This window comes from Furipterus horrens, unplaced genomic scaffold, assembly GCF_987537825.1.
Source record: "Furipterus horrens unplaced genomic scaffold, mFurHor1.1.pri manual_scaffold_4, whole genome shotgun sequence".
NCBI lineage: Eukaryota > Metazoa > Chordata > Mammalia > Chiroptera > Furipteridae > Furipterus > Furipterus horrens.
Window position 1 is genome coordinate 32,054,287 of NW_028327174.1, and position 25,793 is coordinate 32,080,079.

At 34.8% G+C, this 25,793-nt stretch overlaps 1 protein-coding gene across 2 annotated transcripts in view; it reads left to right on the top strand.

Annotated features, from left to right (window-relative positions):
* SLCO1C1 (solute carrier organic anion transporter family member 1C1) overlaps positions 1-23,689 on the top strand; it is a 36,998-nt gene extending 13,309 nt beyond the window's left edge. For both annotated transcript variants that reach the window (XM_090275476.1, XM_090275477.1), the window contains 9 exons: positions 4-102; positions 2,333-2,575; positions 3,809-3,973; positions 10,433-10,628; positions 14,565-14,730; positions 17,397-17,581; positions 19,760-19,824; positions 21,668-21,785; positions 23,323-23,689. In XM_090275476.1, the coding sequence (XP_090131602.1) occupies positions 4-102; positions 2,333-2,575; positions 3,809-3,973; positions 10,433-10,628; positions 14,565-14,730; positions 17,397-17,581; positions 19,760-19,824; positions 21,668-21,785; positions 23,323-23,545 (1,460 nt within the window). In that variant the 3' untranslated portion in view covers positions 23,546-23,689. The remainder of the gene's footprint in view (positions 1-3; positions 103-2,332; positions 2,576-3,808; positions 3,974-10,432; positions 10,629-14,564; positions 14,731-17,396; positions 17,582-19,759; positions 19,825-21,667; positions 21,786-23,322) is intronic.
* Positions 23,690-25,793: the final 2,104 nt, after the last annotated feature.

The window sequence follows — 25,793 nt, forward strand, 5'->3', positions numbered from 1 at the left end:
CAGGGTGTGTACAGACGGTTGCAATTATAGGACCAATCTTTGGCTTCCTGTTAGGCTCATTATGTGCCAAATTGTACGTTGACATTGGCTTTGTAAACCTAGGTAAGGGAACTTGTTGTTATTTATTCATTTATTTTATTGTAAATTTTTAATGGGATGGTGTAGAAAAGAGCAAATTGCCTTTTTATACAATGACAGAATGGTAATTCTCATAAAATGAAAATAATCCATGAAAAAATTATTATTGATAGACTTATCATGCACATTAATAAATGGAATATGAAAAATAGGTGGTGATTAGAGCTGGATGAACCATGGTTTGTTACTCAAATGTATTATTTTCACTCCTGCTTAGCCAGTTCCTGTGTATGCCAGCATAGTTAAAACTAAAAACTGGCTACTTATTGGCTCTTGTTGGTTTCAGGTGTATCAAAACTTATTAAAATCATATCAATTCCTAATGTATTTGTTGACTAGCCAGAAAAACCAAGGATTGCAAGTGTTCTGGGAACCAAAATTCTCTTCTTTACTGTACAACTCTGGTTTAGGTGGAAGCGTATGTAATGAGATTAACTTTCCGTCTAGGATAGTGCTTGAGAGGGACCTCCTCTTTCCACAGGTATTAACTTATTTATTTCCTTGTGATATGTACCCCCTAGAAATACATAGTATATTTGCATTTTGTTTTTTAAAGGAATTCCAAAAGAGTAGTTAGAAACTGCTTTATATTTTTTAATTCTAGAATTGAATTTTGGGGTTACTGTTAAAACAGAAGGCAAAACTCTTGCACTAGTTGTTCTTCTTTAATCAAATAAACTGCCGGTATATTCCAAACATTTTATTTATTCCTTTATTAATTCATTAACCTTCAAAATGTGTTTTATATCTACTTTTTCCCAGAGGCTATTTCAGTGCAGTGAACAAAATAGACTCCTGGGATTTCACAATCCAGTCACAGAGACTGATATAGATAAGAGAGTGTGGGTGTGATGAAGGGTACAGAGGAAAATGGTGGTGGGAAAGCAATGAAGATGCTGTGATAAGCTGGCATAAACATTTTACTGAGTGGAATGTAGTGGCGATTGAGCCTAGTTGTCAAAGGACATGCTCAGTTTGTTGCTCTCATAGAGGGTGATAGAGGTGAAGCATAGTACTATGTTTTATAGGTTCTTATATATTTTTATAAACTGGCTGGTTTAGCTCAGTGGATTGAGCGTCGGCCTGCGAGCTAAGTGTCGCTGGTTCGATCTTCCAGTCAGGGCACATCAGAGAAGGAAAACTCTGACTCCAAAAAACCTCCGCTGCCTTGCGGCATACCTCTTCAGGGGAAAGGCTAAGGGAGTAAACCCCGACAGAAAATCCGGAGCCGGAGTCCCTAAGGCGGTTTGACGTTGTAGTCAACACCGGCAACTCCTGCGGCGCACCTGAACCCAAGCTGTATCGACTCCGTCTTTCCCTTGGACCCTTCAGCTGTGAAGAGAGGGGGGGTCTGCTGCATGGGCAACAGCAGACCCTCCATATTACCCTGCCCAGGCTCTGTAGCTTCAGCGTCATCGCAAGATGTCGATTCAACACGGGAGGAGACAGATATCGTGTCACTCCCAAGTCGGACTGCACAGCCATTCTCGGTGGTGCAGATAGACTCTTAAGAAGCTACACCATCGTCTCTCGAGACGTACGGCTGCCGACGATATATTTTTAAAAAACACTTGGTTTGGTTCAAAAAACTTTGTCAGTGCTTACCTTTTTGTCCAATGAGAAACGGTGTCAAAAATAAAGCTTTTATGGTAAGTATTAATGTTTTATTTACATGTATAAGTCTTGCTTCAGATCTACAATAGCTCTGAAGTATTATTAAGCATCATTGAATAAAGAGCATCTATGGTTCTTCAGACTAAATTTGGACCACAGGGTGCAGGACATAACTCTTTCTTTGAGTAAAATCTTAGACAGATGTTCAATATGTAAATCAGGGGAAATGGCACTGATGTGGCATAGCTGGCAGAAGGTTTTGAACCCTCCGAACTCCCTTACATGTTCCTTCTCTGCTGCCATGGGTCCAGGGCCTCTCTGCAGAACCCCAGAGCAGAATTTAGAAACCATCGATTCCTTTTAATCTAAGGAACAGCAGAAGAAATCATCATGCTCCACCCTTTTTTCTTCAAAAAGCAAGATAATAATATTCAGATTAGGAAAAGTTATGTATGAATTATTAGGTATTTTGATAATGCGATTGAGCTAATGCTAGGATTAAAGAAAATAAACAAAGAGGTTTATTTCAACACATTAGCTTTGCTGTGTATACTACTTAGTCACCCCCTCTTTTTTCCAGATCACATAACCATTACCCCAAAGGATCCCCAGTGGGTGGGTGCCTGGTGGCTTGGTTACCTAATCGCAGGAGTCATAAGTCTTCTCGCTGCTGTGCCTTTCTGGTGTTTGCCTAAGAGTCTTCTGAGGCCCCAAAGTAGAGAGGATTCCAATTCTTCTGAGAAATCCAAGTTTATTACAGACGATCACACAGAGTACCAAACACCCGATAGAGAAAGAGCAAAAATAATGGAAATGGCAAGAGGTAAGCCAGATTCTCTTTGATTTTGAAATACTTCCAGTTTTCCTGTTTGGACTTCATAGGGGATCTGTAAGTAATACCCTTCTCTTCCCTTCATGTGTTCAGAAAAAATAAATTAAAAACTACACAAGAAGCAAAGATGAAGATTTAAAAGTCAGATTTATTACTGGAGAATGATTGAAAAACGTGATCCAAAGTCTTGGTAACATCCCTACCCTCACACCCCCTCAGTGCAGAGATTGCAACTGCCCCTGCAGGATTGCTGTTGCACATCAGTCTGGGTGGACAGAAAAGAAAAGAGTGAATCTTCAGGGCTTGTGACCTTTTAGAACAGATGAGATCCACCCATTTGAGAAATGTGTTCCAGTGCGTGTCACATGATGAGAGGACTGAGTGCGTTCTGGTGAATTCCCTTCATGTTGTAATGACCATCCATGAAAAGGATTGGTTTCCCTCAATTAGTCCTGAAAGGGCCCCAGTGAGCAATATTTACATTTGTAGAAAAATAAACTGTTTGGTTGCATAGTAAGAAGAGAGAATGCCAAAGCTTGTTTCTGACTCAAAAGTTCATAGTTTAAATGGAGACAATGTTCATATGCCTTTCCTTGTGATCATTACCCAAGTTCGAAGAGCAGACAAGCCCTGGCTGGTGTGGCTCAGTGGATTGAGTGCCAGCCTGCGAACCAAAGGGTTTCAGGTTTGATTCCCAGTCAAGGAACATGCCTGGGTTGTAGGCCAGTTCCCTAGTTGGGGATGTGCAAGAGGCAACCACACACTGATCTTTCTCTCCCTCTCTTTCTCCCTCCCTTCCTCTCTTTCTAAAAATAAATAAATAAAATCTTTAAAAAAAGAAAAAAAAAAAAGAGCAAATTGAAGTTCTCAATGTCCTGCCTATGACTCCCAGCTCTGTAGTGAGGGAGTAATTCATTCTTCTTGCCTCTTATGCAGATCAGTTAGAGGGACCTGTTTTTGTCTGACTTACATGTATACCTCTAACTATAATATAGATTTTATGCCTGTGGAAGTGAGTGCCCTATGCCTAGATCTGAGCTGGCCAGATCTCATCCTTGAGTTGGGCCAATGGCTTGATATCCGTCATGTGCATGTGTACTACGCTATAGCTGCAGCTGGTGACTATGGCATTGGGACTCAGCCACCTACACCTGCTGCCAAGGCTGTATCTTCTGCCAAGTGTGACTCTGTCTTTAATCACTCCCTGTTATTTTTGTCTTACAGATTTTCTTCCATCATTGAAGAATCTTTTTGGAAATCCAGTATATGTTTTATATTTGTGTGCAAGCACCGTTCAGTTCAATTCTCTATTTGGCATGGTGACATATAAACCAAAGTACATCGAGCAACAGTATGGGCAGTCATCCTCCAAGGCCAACTTTGTTATTGGTATGCTCATCTGTCCTTCATGCTGTCCTGTCGCTACTACTAGCTGCATCTTGCTAACTCTTAGCACTTTTAGAGAAAATTGTTCCACTATTCAGACTGAAGGTAATTTAGGGCATTTTAGATAGGAAGTGAAAAAATGAGTAAAAATAACCTAGCTGAGTAAAATATTTAGATAGTCCATGGTACAACTTTCTAGCAAAAAATTATTCACAACTATGAGCGAGTGACCATGAGAATATCATGCAGATCAAACATGCATTTTATTAGAAGATTGTTAATACTGGATATTTGTCTTTCAAGTGTAGCCAAACTCCTATAACTAAGGACATTTTTACTGAATGCTTCCTAGAATTACAAAAAGGGAACATTTATACAGGTCAAAGATGATTATTACAGAACAAAGTTTGTGTTTGCTCATTCAAAAGACATCTGATTCCTGGCATGTGAGTTATTTCAAGAGGACATGTTTCTAGTACAGTGGTACAATCAATAATGAGAAAGATGCTAAAGGGCAAAAAAGAGAATGAGGAACCAGAATTGACAAGTACATGAGCACCACCCTGCAAGTAATTGGATACTTTGGAAACCTGAATTAGCTACTTTAGTCTCTTCAGTTTCAAGGCATAAAATATATTCTACTTTTTCAACATACCCTGATTTATGATGATAGATTTCAGAGTAGGTATTAGCTTCGGGAAAGAGGCTTGAGGAGAAAGAGGATTTGAGCACCCCTTTTGGGTGCACAAAGTGTGATAGGAGACTCCACTGGTTTAAAATCATTTATTCTTCTTAAAACATTTACAAAATCGCTCTATATATTTACCTCTGATATTTTAGGATATATAATTTTTCTGTAACAACCCAGGATAATGAGCACTGAGCAAATGCTAATCTAATGGACTCTATTTAGGCAATTCTCCCTCTAAATTGTAAATATTCAAACTATATCACAGAAGTTTTACTTTCAACAGTAATTGGTTCAATTTAATTTGATTTTATTGTTTACCTGGTGACACGAAGAAATATTTTAGGGTTTTTTTTCTCCAATACCCTATCCATGCCAATCAATTCTAAGAAGAATAGGAGAGAAATGAAAGTTTGAGATGTTCTTTTTATTTTATTTTTAAATTTGCTTTGTATTTATTGTGATATAACTTATAAGCAACAGTTAAATCTACAAACCTTGAATATACAGCTCAGCTAAACGTATGTGTGTGTGTGTGTGTGTGTGTGTGTGTGTGTAGTAACCTTTGTCCAGAGCATGTAGCACATTTCAGTACCCCAAAATGGGTACTCCTTCTACCAAAGCCTCTTTCCCAAAGCTAATACCTATTCTGAACTCTATCATCATAGATCAGTCTTGCCTGGTTTTGAACTTTTTATTCATGGAATAATATGTTAGATACTTATATCTATCTTATCTTTTTTTAATTTTTTTATTTTCTTTTTATTTTTGGTTTTTCAATTGCAGTTGTCCCATTTTTCCCCATTTCTCTCCCCCACCCAGCCCACCCCCTCTCCCACAATCATATCCCTCCCTGTTGCCCGTATCCATGAGTCATTTATACACGTTCTTTGACTAAACCCTTCCCTTACTTATCCCCCTTCTTTCCCTCCCCCTCCCCCCTATTGACTGCTATTCTGCTCTTTGTTCTATTTAGTTCTTTTGTTTGTGTTGTTCTTTAGTTTCCTATATTAGGTGATATCATATATCTTATCTTAATTAAAGTGATATCTCATGAGATTCATTTATGTTGTATGTGGCAGTGAGTTGCTTTTTCATTGCTGTATAATACTCTATCACATGAATATACCACAGTTTATTTACTCATTTTATTGTTGATGGACATGCGGATTGTTTTCTGCTTTTAGCCATTCTAAATAACACTGTATGATCATTCTACATGTGTTTTGGTGATATATACCCTCATTTTTCTTGGCTGCATCTTGGAGCAGAATTGCTGGGTCATAGTAAGTATGTATGTTTGGATCCAGTAAATATTACCAAAACATCTTTTTACATAAGAGTTATGCAAATTTATATTCTCATTAGAAATGTTAAGAATGTTTCAGTTGCTCCACGTCCTTATAACAGTACTGTCAGTCTTGTTCATTGTAACCATTCTTATGGGGTGTGGTGGTATCTCACTGTGGTTTAATCTGCATATAAATGATTAACAATGAGCACTTCTTGTAGGCTTATTTATTGTTTTAACATCCTTCTTTGTTAATTATGTTCAAGTCACTTATTTTATTGAGTTGTCAATGTTTTTCTTATCAGTTTGTAGGAGTACTGTTTTTTACTCTTGTAACAAGTTTTTTATTAAATGTATGTGTTATATTTTCTCATAAACTTTACTTCACCTTTTCACTTTTTTAATGGTGAGCTTCTTAATTTTAATTAAGTCAAATTTTCAATCCTTTTCTGTATCATTAGTGCTATTTTAAGCCTGTTTTAAGAAATCCTTTTCAAATCTGAAAGCCATAATGATATTTTCCTAATATTTATATTAGTAGCTTAATTGTTTTAACTTTTATATTAAGGTTATAATCCATTTCAATTTTTTTTTTTAGAGTATGAAGGACAATGTCCAGGTTCATTTACCAAAATGAAAAGTTCATCTTTTCTCCATGAATTGTAGTAAAGTGATACATCTTTAAGTGTATGTTTATTACTCATTATAAAATATGTACATAACACTTAGAGAATTTAGGGACATTTGACTTTATCTCACTAGAATGATTTTTTTTTATTTCATATTGAAATTTTGTTTTATAAAGGGATATTAAAAGAATTTTTTGAGGGAGTGTTTTAATAATGTAAAATGAGATTATACATAATCTAATTCTTAATTGGATAGGTAATAAATGAAATACCTTTGCCTATGAAATTAGTTTTAAGGAGAATTAATAGAACAAATTAAAATAACTGAAATTCTGAGAGATTTAATGGCCTGCCCAATATCATGCTTATGCATCATACATATATTATGGTATAGCCAAGAATAAAATTATTTCCCCTGAGTTTCTGAGTTATATTTCCTCACTGGGCATAATTATTTTTAGAAAACTGACAAGAAGATCCTAACTAATAATTCTCTTTTCAGTTGTGGATGATTTATTTATTTTAATCCATGACCCTTCTCTGTACACTCAGTTGTATTCTGAGATCCAAATAAACTCATCACCAGAAATTTTTGATCTATCTATCATAGGTCACCTAAAATACTAATTCTTCATAGTTTCTGCTGTGTCATGTCTATAGATAACTCAAGTACTTTGGGAGAGGTAAGTAATAGTGTCTAATAATTTCACATCATTGTAGCTAAAATCATTTTCTGAGTGTATCTTGGTTTCACATTAAGTAAGTATAGGATGCATCAGAGTAAGAATAAGTGGGTAATTTATTCAACACCCCTAACATTTACTTTGATTATCTTTAGAATGGTAAAAATAAATACATTAAGTTGAAATAAAGATCTAAAAAATATAAAGTGCTTCATAAATGTACATAGCTGTCATTCAATAAATACTGTGTTGTTGTTTTTTCCACTTCTTCTCTTCTGTCTTACTTCTCTTTCTTTTCTCTTTAATTTTGTTCTTTGGTTATGGAGAATGATCTTTTCTGTGATGAAATATGGGAGAAGCAGGAAGAAAGCATATTTTCCCTCTACTCTCAGAGAAGGCATTTGACATGGCATGTAGGAAAAAATAAACAGAAATTTCCCTATGTGTTCAAAGGCCAACTGTTAAAATGACAATTTATTTTTGCTATACATATTTTGTATGTTGGCCATATTCTTTCTAAAGTTTAAAAATAGCATTTTCTCATATTAACTACATTAATTTTGCAAAGAAACTTAAAGAAAAATAAACAACAAAAATGTTTCAAATTCAGGGACTAGAAAGTATGTCATAAAATTACTTTGGTTTTTTAAGTTTGTGGATTTTTAAAAAATTTCCATTGCAATTTCTGCTGAAAGAAGTTTGGCTGGACAGTTGAATTTTCCAGTTAAGCTTCTTTTGTCACTATTAAGTTACATAAAAATGATCTTATCTTTCTATTCCTTTGTAATATACAGTTATTAATCATTTTTCCTAATTTCTTGGAATTTTTTAATTAAATAAGACAGTTTCCAGAAGATATAATACATTGATATTAACCATCAGTGATAACAATGATTATCTTAGAGACATCACACAGAAAAGGAAAAATTAAAATAATTACTTGGGTAAAGGTGTTTACAATAGAAAGCATTAATTTTTTGTAGCTTAGCTAGCATAGCAAATGTAATAATTGTATTATAATGTATTCTAGAAAGAGAGTATCAAGTTAATGGTATAAAAAGGTGTTAAAAGAGTTAGCAATCCATACTGAGAAAGCAATGCCGCTAGAATAATCCATTTCCATTCTTAGGCTCTTCTAGGTCAGAGAAGGGGAAAGGCCAAAGAAATCCCACCATCTCATAGAGCTCAAAAACAGTGGGTGCTCTTAGTGCTCCTTATGCCCCGGATTCAATTTTTACCTTGCAAAATAAAATGAAATCATAAGCACATTTTCTGAAGGACCTGGTTTTCAAGAGGTATTTTTCCATAAATCTTTTCTCGGAGATAGAATTGAGAGAGAGAATAAAACTCTACACTCTTTCTGTGTCCATCTTGAGTCTGTGAGAAATGACTCTAAGTCAGGCACAATGCACGTGGAAAAATAGGGAATTAAATGATACATATCAAATCATGACAGCATTTAATTCTTAGGAAGGAAGACAAAACCTAAAACAGAGGGAAGATCAGCTTTATATATTCTCTATTTAAATAATCATAAAAATTTGAGATAAAATATTATTATTTTTTAACTTGGGGTGGTGAGTAACCTGGTTTGTTGTATTATTTTCTATCTTCTCTCTTTAAAAAAAAAAGTAATAATCAATTGCCTCTTAGCTCATGTTTGTCTCTTCAGGGGCCTAGTACACACTCATCTCTGCCACTGACCAAACCACAAACCTCAGTTCAGCTGGGGAAGCAAAAATTAACACCTCCTCTTTTTTCAATTTGACTAATTTCATAATCATGTCCGTTGTTCCCCACAGCAAATGCCAAACTCACAGAGGAACCTTGTTTTCTGGCCAGAATTTTTACAAGTTTCTGCCCTTACCTCAAAAGCTCAAGAGAATGCAGATATCAGTAATTGATGTGTAGACAATATAAAAATAAGTTCTAGTTAACAGAGAAATGGTTTATTGTTTAGTGCCAGGTTGCTCTTCTCTAGAATTATTTCCCAATTTAAAATCCAACCAACACTCCACCAAAGTGCCCCTTTCTCTGTCTTTTTTAACATAGAGGTGTTCCTCTCCCATAGCAATATTTTTCTTTGTGAATCTGATAGACCAAAAATACTAATAACCTAATTGAATAATATCTTTGTGCCAGATACTATGCTAAGAACATTTCATGTCCTTTAATCATTATTATTAGCTCCATATTATAGGTGAGCAGGCAGGTTTAGAGAAATTCAGAGAATCACCTGTAGTTACACAGCCATCAGGATGTAAAACTGAGGTCTAAACCTGGGCTATTAGGTCTCTGGAGTCCAAGTTTTCAATCACTCTGTTATACACCTTTCTAGTGTCATTTTTAAGACACATTTATTTGATTACTACGGAGGTGGCACATCCATTGATCAAGAATACTGTCTCCCTAAACCCCTTGAAGGAGGGACAGTATTACATAGCAATTGAAATAATAGGAGTTGACATCAGGCTTCCTAGATTCAAATCTGAGGCTACCACTTACTAACCATGACCACTAACAAATTGCTCTCTGAATTAGGAATAATAATATCCCACTTTCTAAGGTTGTGGTAAGGAGTAATGTGATAGATAATATATCAAAATCTTAGCTGAGTGTCTGGTATATCATAGCAAGTAAAAAACATAAAAGTAGTCAAATAACACATTGTTTTGTTATTGTTAGGAAGGATACTGGATTAAGAGGCTGAGTTGGGTGCTCAATGAAAACAGATTTGGGGGGTATCAGAAAATAAAACAAAGATTTTTTAAAAACTTCCTGCATACCATGTGCCTATTATTTTTATGCACAACCTTAAAGAACATTAACAGTCAACTATCGTCACTTGATTGTACCCATTAGTCCTGAGATTGGACCAGAAACAATGAATCATTGATTTATTCAGTGTTAACTGGCATCAAACTCAATGCTGGACATTGTGTAGTCAGAACTCTGAGACTCAGTTGTGCTGTCATTAAACTATAGTCTAGACATGTAACAAAATCTCTTGGATGTGGTAGTAGAGAATAGTGAATGGATATTTCTATAACATAAAATGACCAAGTAGTCTAATAGTATGTCATAGTTTTGTATAACCCCTTAGGAAGTTCGTGTGAGAACTCAGATTTCTTTCAGAGATTCACAAAATGATATATTTTTCTTGTTCTTCAGGACTCATCAACATACCAGCAGTAGCCCTTGGAATATTCTGTGGGGGGATAGTTATGAAAAAATTCAGAATCAGTGTATTTGGAGCTGCAAAAATCTACTTGGGATCATCTGTTCTTGGCTACCTCCTGTTCCTTTCCCTGTTTGCATTGGGCTGTGAAAATTCTGATGTGGCAGGACTAACCATCTCCTACCAAGGGTATGTTCACTCGTTAAATAATCTGAAGAGACTGGCCTGCTTAATTGAATTAATTTTTCATAGAGTTTCAAAATAATTTTATTTTTAAGCATCTTAACTATGGGAAGGGCACAATTTTTTAATTATAGAATAGCTAATGCTATTTATAACATGGAAGCTGTTATTGTCACCAAAATCTGTCATCTCCTTTGAGTCTGAATGTATTATAGAAATATAAAAAATGCTGCATGTACATCTTATTTTAGGGCAGCAACCTGATAGTGGAAAATTCAAACCTTGAATCTTGCCTCTTCCCAATCTTAGAGAAGAGTCATTGTATCATTGTATGGGCTATTTAATATAATCCAGCTTTGATTTTCCCATTTAAAAATAGAAATCTTAACTGCCTTGTAAGGTTTTGTAACTTAAGCAAGACCATGCATGTGCAAGTAATCACTACTACCTGACACAAAATACACATGGCATTCATGGAAACAATTGTTTTTTGTTTTGTTTTTTTTTCTTTGAACACCTAAATAGCTGGGAAGGTCTCTATGCCACCCTTTAGAGCCTCCATTGTACTCAGATCAGGTCAAGTTTTTGGTGAGAGTTCTATTTCTCAACCCAGTGGCCCACATGACACCTGTCTTTAGTTCTTTGCAGTTGGCCAAGACAATACTGATTGATACTCTCAGACTATGTCATCCCTAATGGGTGGATGATTAGGGCTCTATATCCCTCTTTTTTAAATATTAGAGTATAGTTGACATACAATATAATACATTTTCAGGTGTATAACATAGTGATTTGACATTTATATACCTTATGATTTGGTCATCATGATAAGTCTAATAACCACCTGTCACCCCATAAAGTCATAATGATATTATTGACTTTTTTCCCATGTTCATTAACTCTTTGTGACTTATTTATTTTAAAAGTGGAAATTCGCATCTTTTATTCCCCTTCACCTTTTTCTACCCATATTCCCACCTGCCTCCCCTCTGGCAACCATCAGTTGTTTCCCTGAATCTATGAATCTACTTTTGTTTTTATTGTTTGTTCATTTGTTCTATCTTAGATCCCGCATACAAGTAAAATCATACAGTATTTGTCCTTCTCTGTACGACTTATTTTACTTAGCATAATACCCCCTAGGTCCATCCATGTTGTGGCACATGGCAAGATTTCATTCTTTTCTATTGCGGGCTAATAATCACATTTCTTTTATTCATTCATCTATCAGTGGATACCCAGGGTGCTTCCAGATCTTGGCTATTGTAAATAATACTGTGATATATGTAGGGGTGTTTATATCTTTTCCAATATGTGTTTTCATTTTCTTCAGATAAATACCCCAAAATAAAACCTATCACTTTTAATATCAGTCTGAATCTTGAAAAAACTGTTTTGCCCTTTCCTTTCAGGGGTCCTTGTGATCATTGTGTCTGTGACCATGAGTAACCAGAGGCATCTCTCTTTATTCATCTGCCTAACACTGCATTATTGGTTTAAATAAATGATAGAGCCACTCCTGTATTTCAGGCTGACCTCCCTTACTGGGTCTGCCTGACTGACTGAAAGTACCTGTGGCTCAGAGGTCAATGTTCCTATCATATTCTGTCTCCCAACAGTTCAGCTGCTTCTTACTTACTGCTAGTTTTCCAGCTCCCTTCCTACACTTTCTCCCAAGCTTATCTATCTTGTCTCCATATTCTAATTTCCATCACTTTCATTAACTTGTTTCTCCTGTTGTTAAGGGAACATCAATTATACTCTTGTTATTTAAAATATCCAGGAAAACTAAGGAGTACAAAGGTCATATACCATGCTTCTGGAAGTTGTCATAGTCATATTAGACTTACCTGAGTGTAGCATTGGTAACAGTCAAGGCTGTAGATTAAGAATGATAGATACAAACAGGAATTGCAAGAAAGTCCTGGAGAGTATAGAAGCCTTGTGCCATCTTCAACTGTCCCTATAATCCTCATAGTAGATGGACTGTGGTAAAGTACTTTGTATATTGCAACTTACTAAACATCTTAACTTTCATTATCTCCTTCTGGTCTCAGAGCACCTTTATGAGGTAAATTTTATTATCCTTGTTTAATGGAAATTGAGTTAAGAAAGGTCGATTAGCTTCCCCAAAGTGTGTGATACTCTTTCAACGACATCATGCTGTCTCTAAGACAAAAGCAAACACATAAACAGACAGCAACAGCAAACTTTTGAAGTTCATGTTATAGGTATACTCACATAATAAAATATAAATATTTTTAAATCAGTAAAAGATAATGTTTATTGCATGACTACTAGCCCTTGAATGTGCTCACCTTAAAAGACTATAACTGCATTGTAATAATGCTATCATTGTTTAAAGCATTATAAAACTCCTCTTTTTAGGATATTCTCAACAGTAGCAAAGAATTAGCCTTTAAAAGTAGCTTTGTTATTGGAATCAGCCAAAAAAAAAAAAAAAAAAAAGCAACATCACTGGGAAAATCTCCCCCCTCCCAACTTGACTATTTTGAAAGAAAACATTCATTTGGATATAAACATTCTGGCATATTTGATAAAGCTCATTTTATGATTAAAATTTTCAACAAGTTCACTGTCAACATATCCTTCATAAAAATGTATGCAATTAGTTTCTGCTTCAGGATTGCCCTAGGTGACAAATTCAACTTATCTTCATTATATAAAATAATTGGACTTATAAAATACACACTCCCCAGGAATTATCCTGAAGTGCTTTTTGCCCCGAGGCTGTTTTGATTCTGGACATTCAATAGGGACACTGTACAGAAGCTTTAGAGAGGGTAGTGGAAGAAGCCATTCTTCTGCGATAATGAGAATAAGTCTGATGTGAGAAAGAATTTAGAATCCAGAGACCTGTACGTGTTATAATCTGTCATTAATCAACATTGTGAATCTAAGCAAATTATCTGACTGCTGTGAACCTGACTTCCTTGATCTGCCAAATGAGAAATTGTTCTAGATTACACCAATTTTCTTTTAGCTCCAACCTTCTATGATCACAGCCCTATAGTATACATAATGGACTCGTTCTAGGCTTTCAAGGGCACATGTTTATACTTTCAGATACTACCAGACAGTTAACTATTAATACCTGTGGAAGAGAATAGAATGAAATATTCCTGTATGACTTCTCAGGAGACCTAGTTAAATGCCCTTTCATTTTTGTTTGGAGACATCACAGAGGCGTTTTCTTTTTACATTTGAGGTGACCAAATGCATAACAGTTCTACTAGATGGACTATTACATCAATTTAGAAATTATGATTATCCTTATTATAGAAAATACCTCTTAGGGGGAGTGATGTTTTTTTTGTTTCCCTGGATGAAAAGTCCTCAAGGGGCAACATTTTGCCGATGTGAAAGAGGTGAAAAAACAATGGCAGAAGCACTAAAATGCATCAAAATTGATGAGTTAAAAACTGTTTTGAGCAGTGGGAAAATGTCTTGATAGGTGTATTACATCAAATGGAGAGGACTTTTGAAGGTGACTGAAGTTTAAATATGTAAGAATATACAATTTTTATAAATAAATTCCAGTTTGGGGGGATCCCCCCTCATAATGTCATAAATTGGTCTAAAAGTTTACTTTTCTACCTTGTTAGCCATTTACATACATCTTTGCATAGAAATATATTAGAAAATTCTAGAGTCAGTAGACATTAATAAAAGCCATAAGCCAAGAACTAGATATTATGTAAAGTTAAAAACCTCTATAGAAAGCTTTCAAGAGAAAACTGTTAATCATGGATGAACTCACATTAAATGATCAGAAGCTGACATTTCTGATGACAATTGTGTTTCTAAAAGGCAAATGTTGTTGGCAGTGCCATTTCTATCACTCCAGAACATTGATTTTTAAAAATACTAAGGTGCTGCCTGCTAAGAGGTAATATTTTATACTGTTACATTTCTTTTCAGAACCAAACCTGTCTCTTATCATGAACGAGCTCTCTTTTCAGATTGCAACTCAAGATGCAAATGTTCAGAGACAAACTGGGAACCCATGTGTGGTGAAAATGGAATCACATATGCATCAGCTTGTCTTGCTGGTTGCCAGACCTCCATCAGGAGTGGAAAAACCATAGTAAGAAATCTTCTCTAATATGTGTGCCAATGGGCATGCTATAAAACATAACTGTACAACTCTATGCGGGCATTCAGGGGTCCACAGAAGCAGACCACACTGGTAGGAACACTGGTTTTTACTCTGCCCTTGTTTTTTGTGCAAGACAGGAAATAGAGAGAAGCTAGAGCGGTTGAAAGAATGAGGCTAAGATTTAGAATCATGGAATGGGCTGAAGGATCTTTGTAGTTATGTAATCTAATTCTCTCATTTTGCTTTTAAGGAATATTAACCATGAATGAGAAAGTATAAGTTAGAAGATTATAATAGGGTCTGTATTTGGATCCATATCTGCTGACCCCACAACCAATGATTTTAGGGATAAGACCAATAGAAGCCAGAGTTAGGAAGTCTAGTCCAAGAGGTCTAGACCCAGGGGTCAGGAATCTGTTTTTGAGAATGTTGATGGTTCCGGAACAGCTCTTCCTGAGCAATCAAGCCATTTTGTGTAATAAAGGGTCTGGTGCCTGGACTGAAGGGTTTTGTAGAGTGGAAGAGGATGATGAGTTTGGAAACACAGGTAGAAACTGATTGTGAAGGATATTATGTATGTTATTATTAACAGACTCCCCCCTTTACATTCCTGTCTCAAACACAGATTTCCTCATATTCACTGTGTATATTGCACAGTGGTCAGACTGCTTTGTACTTGTGGCTGAAGAGATCTGCCTATGTTCAACCACCTAGAGGCCTGAAAATTAAACACACATGTACTTACACATGCTTATAAACAAAATAAGAATGCTTAGGCAAACACTTCTGCTGACACAGAGTAACACTGGTTGATTTTCTCTCTGTTTACTGCTATTTTGGAATTTTATTCAGAACAGAAAGGATTGGCCTCTCACAATAGTAAGACTACCCACCCATCTGAAATCTGAGTTTTTACCCCCCTCCCTTTACATCCTTCTTTCCTTTCATTTTTTTTTATTTCAGCCACTACTGTTTTGCTCAAACTGCTTGAGCAAAAGCAGTTTTTTAACCAGAACTTCATTTATTGAAGACATTGTACACCAGGGACCAAGAGAGGTATTTTAAAAACAAGATTGCATTTAAACATTAAGTTCCTCAAGTAAATGGGTATTAATTTATTTGTTTTCCTCATGTGAGAACTGAGGCACTGAAATATGAGGGACACCTAAAAATCACATAGCTAGTGAGAGACAGAGGCATGATTCAAAAACTTTTTACCAGACATTAAAAAAGAAATCTATATTGCTACTCTTTCTTGAAAAGAAAATGCCACCTTTATTTCATTATCTAAAATTTCACAAACTTTTCTATGATAAAAATGACAACTTATTATATATGCACATTCATACATGAAATTCACAGAAATAAACTGATGAGGGATTATAAAAGTTGCCTCTCTGTCCAAGATATAGTTGAGTTTCATTCATCCGGGTATTATTTTCCTAGTAACCGCTATAAATTCTGTCATATCCTCAAATTCTGTTCATTTATTTAACATTTTTTGTGCCATAAATGAGAGTTTACTTTGGGCTCTAGATATGCAACGATGACAAAGCCGTTTCTGCCATGGGTGACATTCTAGTGGGAGTACATAATGCAAATGGTTATATAATATTTTGATAGGTAGTAATAAGCACTGTGAAAAAGGAGGAGTTAGCATAAAAGGGTGGAGAGGTGGGGGTATTATTCTGAATGGTGGGTCATGGAAGCTCTCTTTGAGGAAATATCTGGGCAGGGACCGGAAGTGCATGTGCCAGCCATGTAGCTAGCCATCTGGAAGAGCTGCCCAGCAGAGAAAACAGCAAGGCCATGAGGCATGGGTACTTATTTGAGGGTTGACGAGAGCATGAGGAGAACCCATGTGTGTGGCTGAATCATCGAGCAGTCGGTTATGAGCAGAATCTAGGTGCTACATCGTAGATAGAGCATAATCCACTTTAAGGATTTTGGATTTTATACATGTATTATAAGAAAAGAGACCCAGACAGACAACAGTGTGGTTACCTAAGGGAAGGGGTTGGTGAGGTGGTAGAGGATAAAGGGGGACAAATATATGGTGATGGAAGATGATTTAAACTTGGGTGCTGGGCTCTCAATGCAACATACAGATCAGATATCACAATAATGTACACTGGAAACCTTTATGACCCTATTAACCAATATCACTCCAATAAATTTAATAATAAACAAGTAAGCCATTGGAAGGTTAGGAACAGTGATGCAATTTGACTGCCATTTTTAAAAGCTCACTTTGGTTACTCTGTGGAAGACACAGTGGCTGAATAAGAGTGGAAATATGTTGAGCATAAAGAAACCACTGTGATAATCAAGGTGAGAAATAATGGTGGTTTAGACTTGGAAGTGGCCGAAAAGGAAATAAGATCCAATTGGATTTGGTTGGATTTTCTGGGAGATTATTCCGTAAGATCAGTGGTTTGTAGGCCAGTCATCAGCTGTTTGGATAATGAAATGTTACCTCTAGAAATTTTGCCTTGCTCGATATATTCTAACAGAAAAATATAGAAGAATATTTTCTCTATTGTTTACATAATGCATGTATACCATACTGTAAAGTCTTTTAAAACAAATATTTATCTTTTTAATTTTATTTAAGTTTCACTTCAGTAATTGGACTTCTCCCTATCTTGTTACAGATATTTCATAACTGCACCTGTGTGGGAATTGCAGCCTCGATATCAGGGAATTCCTCAGGCATGGTGGGCAGATGCCAAAAAGATAATGAATGTCCCAAAATGTTTCTATATTTCCTTATAATATCAGTCATCACATCCTATACTTTATCTTTAGGTGGCATACCTGGATACATATTGCTTCTGAGGTGAACACTGCTTCTTCTGTCCCAATTTTAATATAAGACATGCTATAATCATCTAGAGCAGTAAAATCATCATGATTTCATATAGTTCTCTCAGGAAACTTGTTCTACATCCTCGTTCCACTTTGATACTTAGGTTTTAATACAAAAATGAGGTTGAATAGAAGCTTTCCAGTTAAAAATGTTTGCAATCCATTGGTCTAGAAAGAAATTCTAGTGCCTACATTACTATTGCCACTCAATAAGTATAGTATATTATTTCTAATGTTGGTAATATGAACTAGTATAAACTGAATGAATTTAAATTAAACATGGTTTCACTGAATTATGAATGATAGGGTTTATAAGATTCTTTAAAGGCTCATCTTATACCACAATGTTTTGCATTTGTTTTGTTATATATTCTTGCTCTTGCTGGAATTATCTGTGTGTATGCACGTGATCATGGATGCACACTGAGGGTGAGGTGTGAAGGTCTTGTGGATCAATTGTGGATCCTAATCTATGAATATGGTGTCAATGACTCCAAACATTTCTGCTTATAAAAACCCTAAAAGATTTTTAATAGTATGCACCTCTTCAAATATTTTAGTGGACATCTAAAAAATGTCTTATCATAAGTTTAATAATAACTAAGCATTGATTTCCAGTATATTGTAAATATTTACATTTAAAAACATAATGACTTTAAATGTAGGTCACTCTTTTAATGTAACCAATTGGATCTAAAAAACAGTGATTAAATAACCAATATCACCTAATTTAAAATCATATAAAAATCTTTAATGGTCAAAATGTTGCATATTTCTTTCTTCTCCTTTAACCTATATCTTCATTCAACTTTCCTACAGACTTTCCTTCTGTTGTAATATTTTATACTTAAACACTTGTTATTAACTCTTCTTTTATAGATCTCTATATTAATGTATATAAATGCAAATTTTAAATGTTTTATAACCAGTATTCTGTGATAAAATTTTTTTCTAATTAAATTAGCCTTTCAAATATTACTATTATACAATTAATCAAAGTAACCTAAAAATATTACAAATCTTTATACACTTATTAAATAAAAATCAAATTTATTGGAAACTAATCTTTTATGAGATGAATCAGGTGACTTTTAATTAATATAGTAAAAATAAACATTAAGTTTTTCAAAAATGAAACTAATCAAAATTATTGTATATATGCTTAATTTCCTGCAGTTTATATTAGGGACATTGATTAAGAATGATAAACAGAAAATAAGACTTAACATCCACAGATCTGTTTTTTGGAAAAGGGTTTAAGGACAACATAAGATACTTGTGTTTTCAAATGGGAGCATGGGTTTGAAAAGATGAGGAATCATTGACCCAGAGTTGTTCTTCATGGGTGGCTATTTCTTCGACATATCTTCTTTTACTGTGCCAAGCAGTTAATGGGCCAAATGAATAATCAGGCTACTAGAGGAAGAGTTTTCCTCACCATCAGTTCTTCAAACGAACCAAGAAGGAGATGGATGTCCTTGGATTGATGGAGAAAAGTTGCATTTCTTGCTTCTTTTAAAACAGAAACTAAATGAAATTATGTGTATAAAGAACTTAGCACCATGGTTAATACTCAATAATATATATTATATTATTGCTTTTCTTACTATTAAAAATGAAAGTCCAATCAGCTACAGCTGTTCAGTTATATTAGGATGCTCGTGTTATTTTAGGTACTCTTGAACTTGGCTGGAAAATTCAAGTGCCCACTCTTTAGCAAAAATACTTATCATGCCACAGTAGTTGTGACTGTATCAATGCAGATCAATATGGTCCTGTGCTTTTAGACCCAAACCGCACAAACCAGTTATAGGTTATTAATTTTTCATTGTTGGCACAAATTCTTGCAATATCTTAGAAGTTTGCATTTTTTTCCTGTCTTTATTGTTTTACTGATTATAGGGCTGATTTACCTTCAAGTAATATTAACTATAAATTCCTTGATGCATTGCCTTTAATTTTGAATAATTTGCCTTCCTTATGCTAGAACACTAGTGGTATCTTCATAAACACTACTTAAATTCTAGCATCACTTCATGTGTGTGTTAAGTAGGTTATCACTAATGTTACTATTTGCTTGAATGGAATATATATGTTTGTATATTGAAATATATATATATATATATAATAGTGCTTTTGTTGTTTCCAGGTGCATTAAGCCACAACTTAAGTCTTTTGCCCTGGGTATCTACACCTTGGCAGTAAGAGTTCTTGGTAAGTATAATCTATGTTTTAAGTATGGTAGCCAATATGTATATTAGAAATACTTTTCTAAATATTTTTATAAAATTAATATGCATGACTAAATGATGTAGGTGCTTAGGACGCTATTCTTTTTATTTTCTTTCTTTCTTCACTTCTTCCTTCCCTCCTTCTTTTCCTTGACTTTTCTCTTCTTTTGTTTCAGATATATATCTATGGAGAGCCACTACTGGGCCCATGTTATAATAACATGAATTTGTGAGAGCAATGCCATTTCTTCTGCTTAATAGTCTTGTCTCTTCCCACATTGGTTTATTGTCAAAAAATCCATTGTTGTTATAGGAGAATCCTCTGAGAGAAAAGCAAAAATATGAATTAGTAAGAAAGCCTAAAGCCTATATATAATTATTTCAGTTATTAAAATAGCAGGCATTCTTTTGAGCTACTCTCAATGCTAGAATACACTATTTTGGTGGAAAGGTCTGATCATTCAATCAAAGCAGTATGGATTTGAGTTGATGATTTTTTAAATGTAATTGGAATTGTTTTTTAATTACCATATTTATCAAAACACATTAGTTAAAACCCATAGGAAATAGCTTGAATGAGTCAGATAAGTTTTCTGCCATTATTAAGTTTATATTCTAAAGAAGAAAGTAAAACAATTGTAAATGTTTCTTGGTAATTCAACAGAAAAAGAATTACCAGGGAGAAAAACAAACTCAGACATTTAGAAAATATGAAAATAAATTTGGCTTACATAGACCATGATATAAATTAGATATAGTATATGAAGATACAATACAATCCTGATGATATTGGGGAAACTCTTCCCCCTTTGCGTCTGATAACCACAAGTCTGATCTTTTTTTCCATGAGTTTAGGTATTTCTTTGTTTATTGTTCTTGTTGTTTTTAATTTCCACATGTAAGTGATCATACAGTATTTGCCTTTCTATGTCTAATCTGACTTAAAATCTCATAGCATGAACATGAATTCCTGAAACAGTTACAAAATGTATTGAATGGCATAGTCGTACGCTTAAAAATGTCATCAGTTAGAGATGCATACTGAATACATAAAAAGAAACTGACATGATGTTTGAGACTTCTAAAATATTTGAAAAACAAGTTTCAGAGGTTAGGGGAGGTGTGGGTCTAGAAATAGATGACACAGGAATGGCAAAAATATTAATCATTGTTTAAGTTAGTGATGGCACATGAGGGTTCATTGTATCATCCTCTCTGATTTTGTGAATGTTTGAAAATTTGTCATTATGAAAATTTTAAAACAAATATAGAAGTTTATAAGCATTTGGATATTTTTGGCCTTTCTTCACAAGGGCAGTTCAAGTTAGATATCACCTAAATGTTTTTAAGTGGTAAATAACCTATTAAATTGAACAATATATATAGAGAAATTTTATTTAAGACACCAAATAACCCAAATTAACTGTTAGATATATTTAACTAATTGCTCTTCTTGTTCATGGGATTTTATGCATAATAGAATAAGCTGGTTCTTTCTTGAATCTAGAGTCCTTATCTTCTTGGTATAGAAAAGGGAAACACCCTTGTAAATGATTTCCTTATAAATGTAAATTTCCCTAAAAAAGAAAGAAAGGTGTCCTCTGTCTTCAGAACTTTCCTGTGTCTTCTGTTTCTCAAAATAATCAGCTCAAAATAATCTTTATACCAGAGGCATGTTTTGTGGCGGTATGTTCTGGAGATGCCCTGGTGTTTCCAAAGTAGTAATTTTTGGACTGAAATTAAGGGATTCTAGGTAATCATTCATTTTAAGATAACCAAAAAAATGTATATAGATTTTTAGTAGTAATTATTTGTTTTTCTCACAGCAGGCATCCCAGCTCCCGTATATTTTGGAGTTTTGATTGACACTTCATGCCTCAAATGGGGATTTAAAAGATGTGGAAATAGAGGATCCTGCAGATTATATGATTCAAATGTTTTTAGGTACCGTATCAAACTCATCCCTACACCTCATTGCTATCACATCTCAGGTTATCATGGTGCAATTGACACTAATAGTTTCTCGTGTAGTTTCACTGCTTGTAAGGAGAAGTAAAATCTAGTCAAGGAGCATATTCTGCTTTATAGAATAATTCTTTATCATTTAATTATTTGGCTATACCTTCAATTTTCCCCATTCCTAATCTTAACTTGCATGTTTAATGAATAATCATTTTAAAAAATATGACATAAAATTCCAGAATAGAGTAGAATTCTGAAAGCTTATGCACACAAATGAGTAATTCCCTGAAACTCAGGAGCATTTAAATTTAGGTCACATTTTGGGTTTATTTCTATTCTTTTTCAAACTGAGCCAAACTGTCCCATTTACGTCAACCATAATCCCCCTGGGCAAGAGTTGGAGCTGGCTCTAAATCTGTCCAGCTTTTATTGCCAAACTGATGTTCAAATTATTCCAGTACTTGAAATGCATAAAAGTAAAAGGTTTTCTCTGCGAGTGTGAGTGTGTACGGGATTGAGGGACATGGCTTTTCCACTATGGTATCATTCAGTCCAATTCATCAAACATTTAGTCCCATTATTGCTTAAAGCAATGCTTCAGTGGCTTAAAAGCAAGTGGGATTTTTTGTAGATTTACAATCTGGCCATTTTCTAGAGACATTAGCCTGGTGCTGAGCCATGTAAGTTGCAAGTTGGATGTGAAGTGAGCCAGTCATCTCAAATGAGTTTGTTTGATTTAACAGGCTTTGATGTAATGTGAGAAATTTACTTTGGTCTTTGAAAGGGACCTGATTTGTGAGGGGAATTCAGCTTTGCTCACATTTGCTAAGGCAGTATCCACTTTAATGTAAAGACAGTGTAACTCAATCAGAGATTGTGAGCACCTGTACAAGATGACCAGAAGGAATCATTCAACCTGTCCTTCCATGCCTTCATTCTTGTCGTATCCCAGAATGGAAGAAACTGATTTAAACCTCTGGTTTGTTCTTAAGTCATTCTGTTCTACTGAGAGCTCTGATTCCCCCCTAACATTGCTTCTTGCTGTTTTTTGCTGTAAAAGTGAATTTGGGCAAGGTTCAAGGGTAACTACATGATTTATTATTCTAACCTAGACACTTTTGAAAGTGAAAGGGGGCACTATTAAAAATCACCCTGGAACAACAATAGCATAAACTGGCACTGTTTTTGGCAAAAAAGGATATGGTCACCTGGTCAAGTGAATAATTTACAGAGAGGATAGAACTGATTATGTACTTAATAGTAACTGAAAATGGTGATACTACTAAAAAATTACTTGATGTGAGCATAATGCTTTCAATGGTCTCAAATGTTCAGAGAAAGGCCTTTTAGAGCCACTGAATCTGCATTCTTGAAGAAACCATCCACATGATAGTTTTATTGAACTTGAGGGATTTCATTGGTTTTTATATATATTGAATGATATTATTACCTTCATTTCACATTTTGTTCAAAGTTGCATCATTACAGTAATTAAGACTGAGATTCTCTCTTCTTCTAGACACATATATCTGGGACTAACTATGCTGCTGGGCACAATGTCCATTTTCCTAAGTATTGCAGTACTTTTCACTCTAAAGAAAAATTATGTTTCAAAACATAGAAGCTTCAGAACCAAGAGAGAAAGAACAATGGTGTCTACAAGAATCAGGAAGAAAAGTTGTACGACAAGTGACCATTTATTACAACCCAACTGCTGGCCAGGCAAGGAAACACAGCTTTAGAAAAATGATGTCTTGAGCTATCTTTTCTATTTTCTGGAAATTCTGCAAACAAATTTGAATCAATGTGTACATTCTTTATCCTTGATCTTAGCTATTAGATAATACATCTTATAACAACTATAATTACATTATAGAAAATATAGATAATGAAAGTAAAATTTTAAAATATACACAGATGTCTTATATTATGTGTTCATTCTGCTTCTTTTATTTTGTGCCCATTGACATATTAGTTATATTCCTATTAGGACAACTGTCCCTATAGTCTAATAGCTATGTGTTAAGTCATTTTTAACTGAGATATTTATTGAGGATAAGAGACTACTGTTAACAAAATTAAACCACATCTTTGCCTCTTTCATATATCACCCTAATGATGTTGTTAGGATGGAGCCAGAACATATAGAGAAAAATTTCATTTAACCTTCTCCTTTCTTTTGAAATACCATAACTGATATAGAAATGTATATAGAGAGGAAAATGATCTTGACATATTTGAATTCTGGATTATTAGCGTTTTTACCATTCATAACATGTGCTTTGTGTGTGACATTTTAAGTGACCCTGGCTATAAAGTAATAAAATTAATATAAATATGTTTTCTTGTCCTTCTATGAATTCAATGAATTTAAAAATAATGTTAAATACTGTGCATATTTTCATTTATGTTAGCAGCTCCAGGCTTATGCACATGATGTCATCCTCACACATATTTGAAAGTTGAATTTCTGAAAGTGTACGATTACCTTAGGTGTTATAGTAGGAATGCAGACCGACGGGTGGAGTGGTGTGGTTTCTTCTGGTGCTCTCCCTGGGACCTGTCACGGGGCCTAAGGGTTTCTGGGCAGAGGGCTGCTGCTGGTCTAGCCTGTCAGGGACTTCTCTGTTTCTCTGCCAATGAAAAAGTCAAGCCAGGCACTTCCTCTTCACTGGCTTCCTGTGCTTCTCTGACGAGATATAGTAGGCACAGCAGTCCACCATCTTTAATCTTCAGCTCCATTTTGCACTGTGTTTTTCTTCCTCCATCACAGCTGCACAAGAGGGACCAGGCTCTCCCAAGAAAAGCAGACTTAAGGTGGAGTTCACGCCAGAGGAGTGTTGAAATTGTACAATTCTAAGCAGCCTTTAGAACAAACAGAACAATAAACAGGGTACTTCCAACAAGGAATCTTTTCAAGGTGTGTCATGGAGCCTGAATCCCACAAAAATGTCCAGCTCAAAAACACAGTAGCTTTACTCACACAGAGGAAGAATTAAATAAAGCAAACAGAATGGTTTGCAGTCTTTTGATTTTTTTTCTTTACATACCAGTCCTGTGACTATGAATGGAAAAAACTGGAGATGAAAAGTTTGGGAATTGAGAGTGGAAAATTTTTCTTTGAATATATATTAATTTTGTCATTTTATTTTAATTAGCAATGCAAGGGTTTTTTTTCCATATTCTACTACTCTTTAAATTGAAAATAGACTTATGTTTTCTTTCCAGCAGGCCTACTTCAGACCTGTGGCTGCCCTAATAACTTGTAAGCAGGAATCCTTTTTGTCATCTGAATATCAATCTTACCCATAACAAATATTTACTGAATGGGTGAGTGAGTACACTTGTCAAGAGTTTTCTTTGTAGAGATGCAATTAAAATTCAAGTTCCTCATCCTGTCTCCCACATCCTCTATTTTTCAAAGCTTTTTGTAGCAATACCCTGAAAAATAACTACTTTGCAAGTAAATTTTAAAACCGAATCTTATCCAATTTACTCTTCAATAACTTAAAAAAATAAAAACTGGCATAAAGGATGATTAAATGATATTTTCTTAAAAACACTGAATGTCAATGAAAAGAAAGCATGTTTTATGCATAACCATTAATTCAATAGTGGAATTATATATACTAAGCTCAGTTGTGTGGCATAGGAGGGCATCATTTAGTGGGGAATTGAATTTACTAAAAGAAACTTTGATATTTCAGAGAAGTAAATTCATCTGACAGAAGCAAGCAGGTTTATTACACCTCAGTAAGTACATGATTTTTTTTTTAAACCAAGCCCCATTTCAGAGGTCAAAAATATCCGCTCAGCCCCAGAGCCAGACATTAGAGGTAAGGCCTTGACTGACATGCGGGATCCCACAATTGCTCCACATTCAATGGGCCACTTTATTTTCTTATTCTACAGCCATGGCCCCTGGAGTTGAGTAGCACCTCAAATGAACATCTAATTCACTATAACCTACAGACAAATAACGTTTCAACA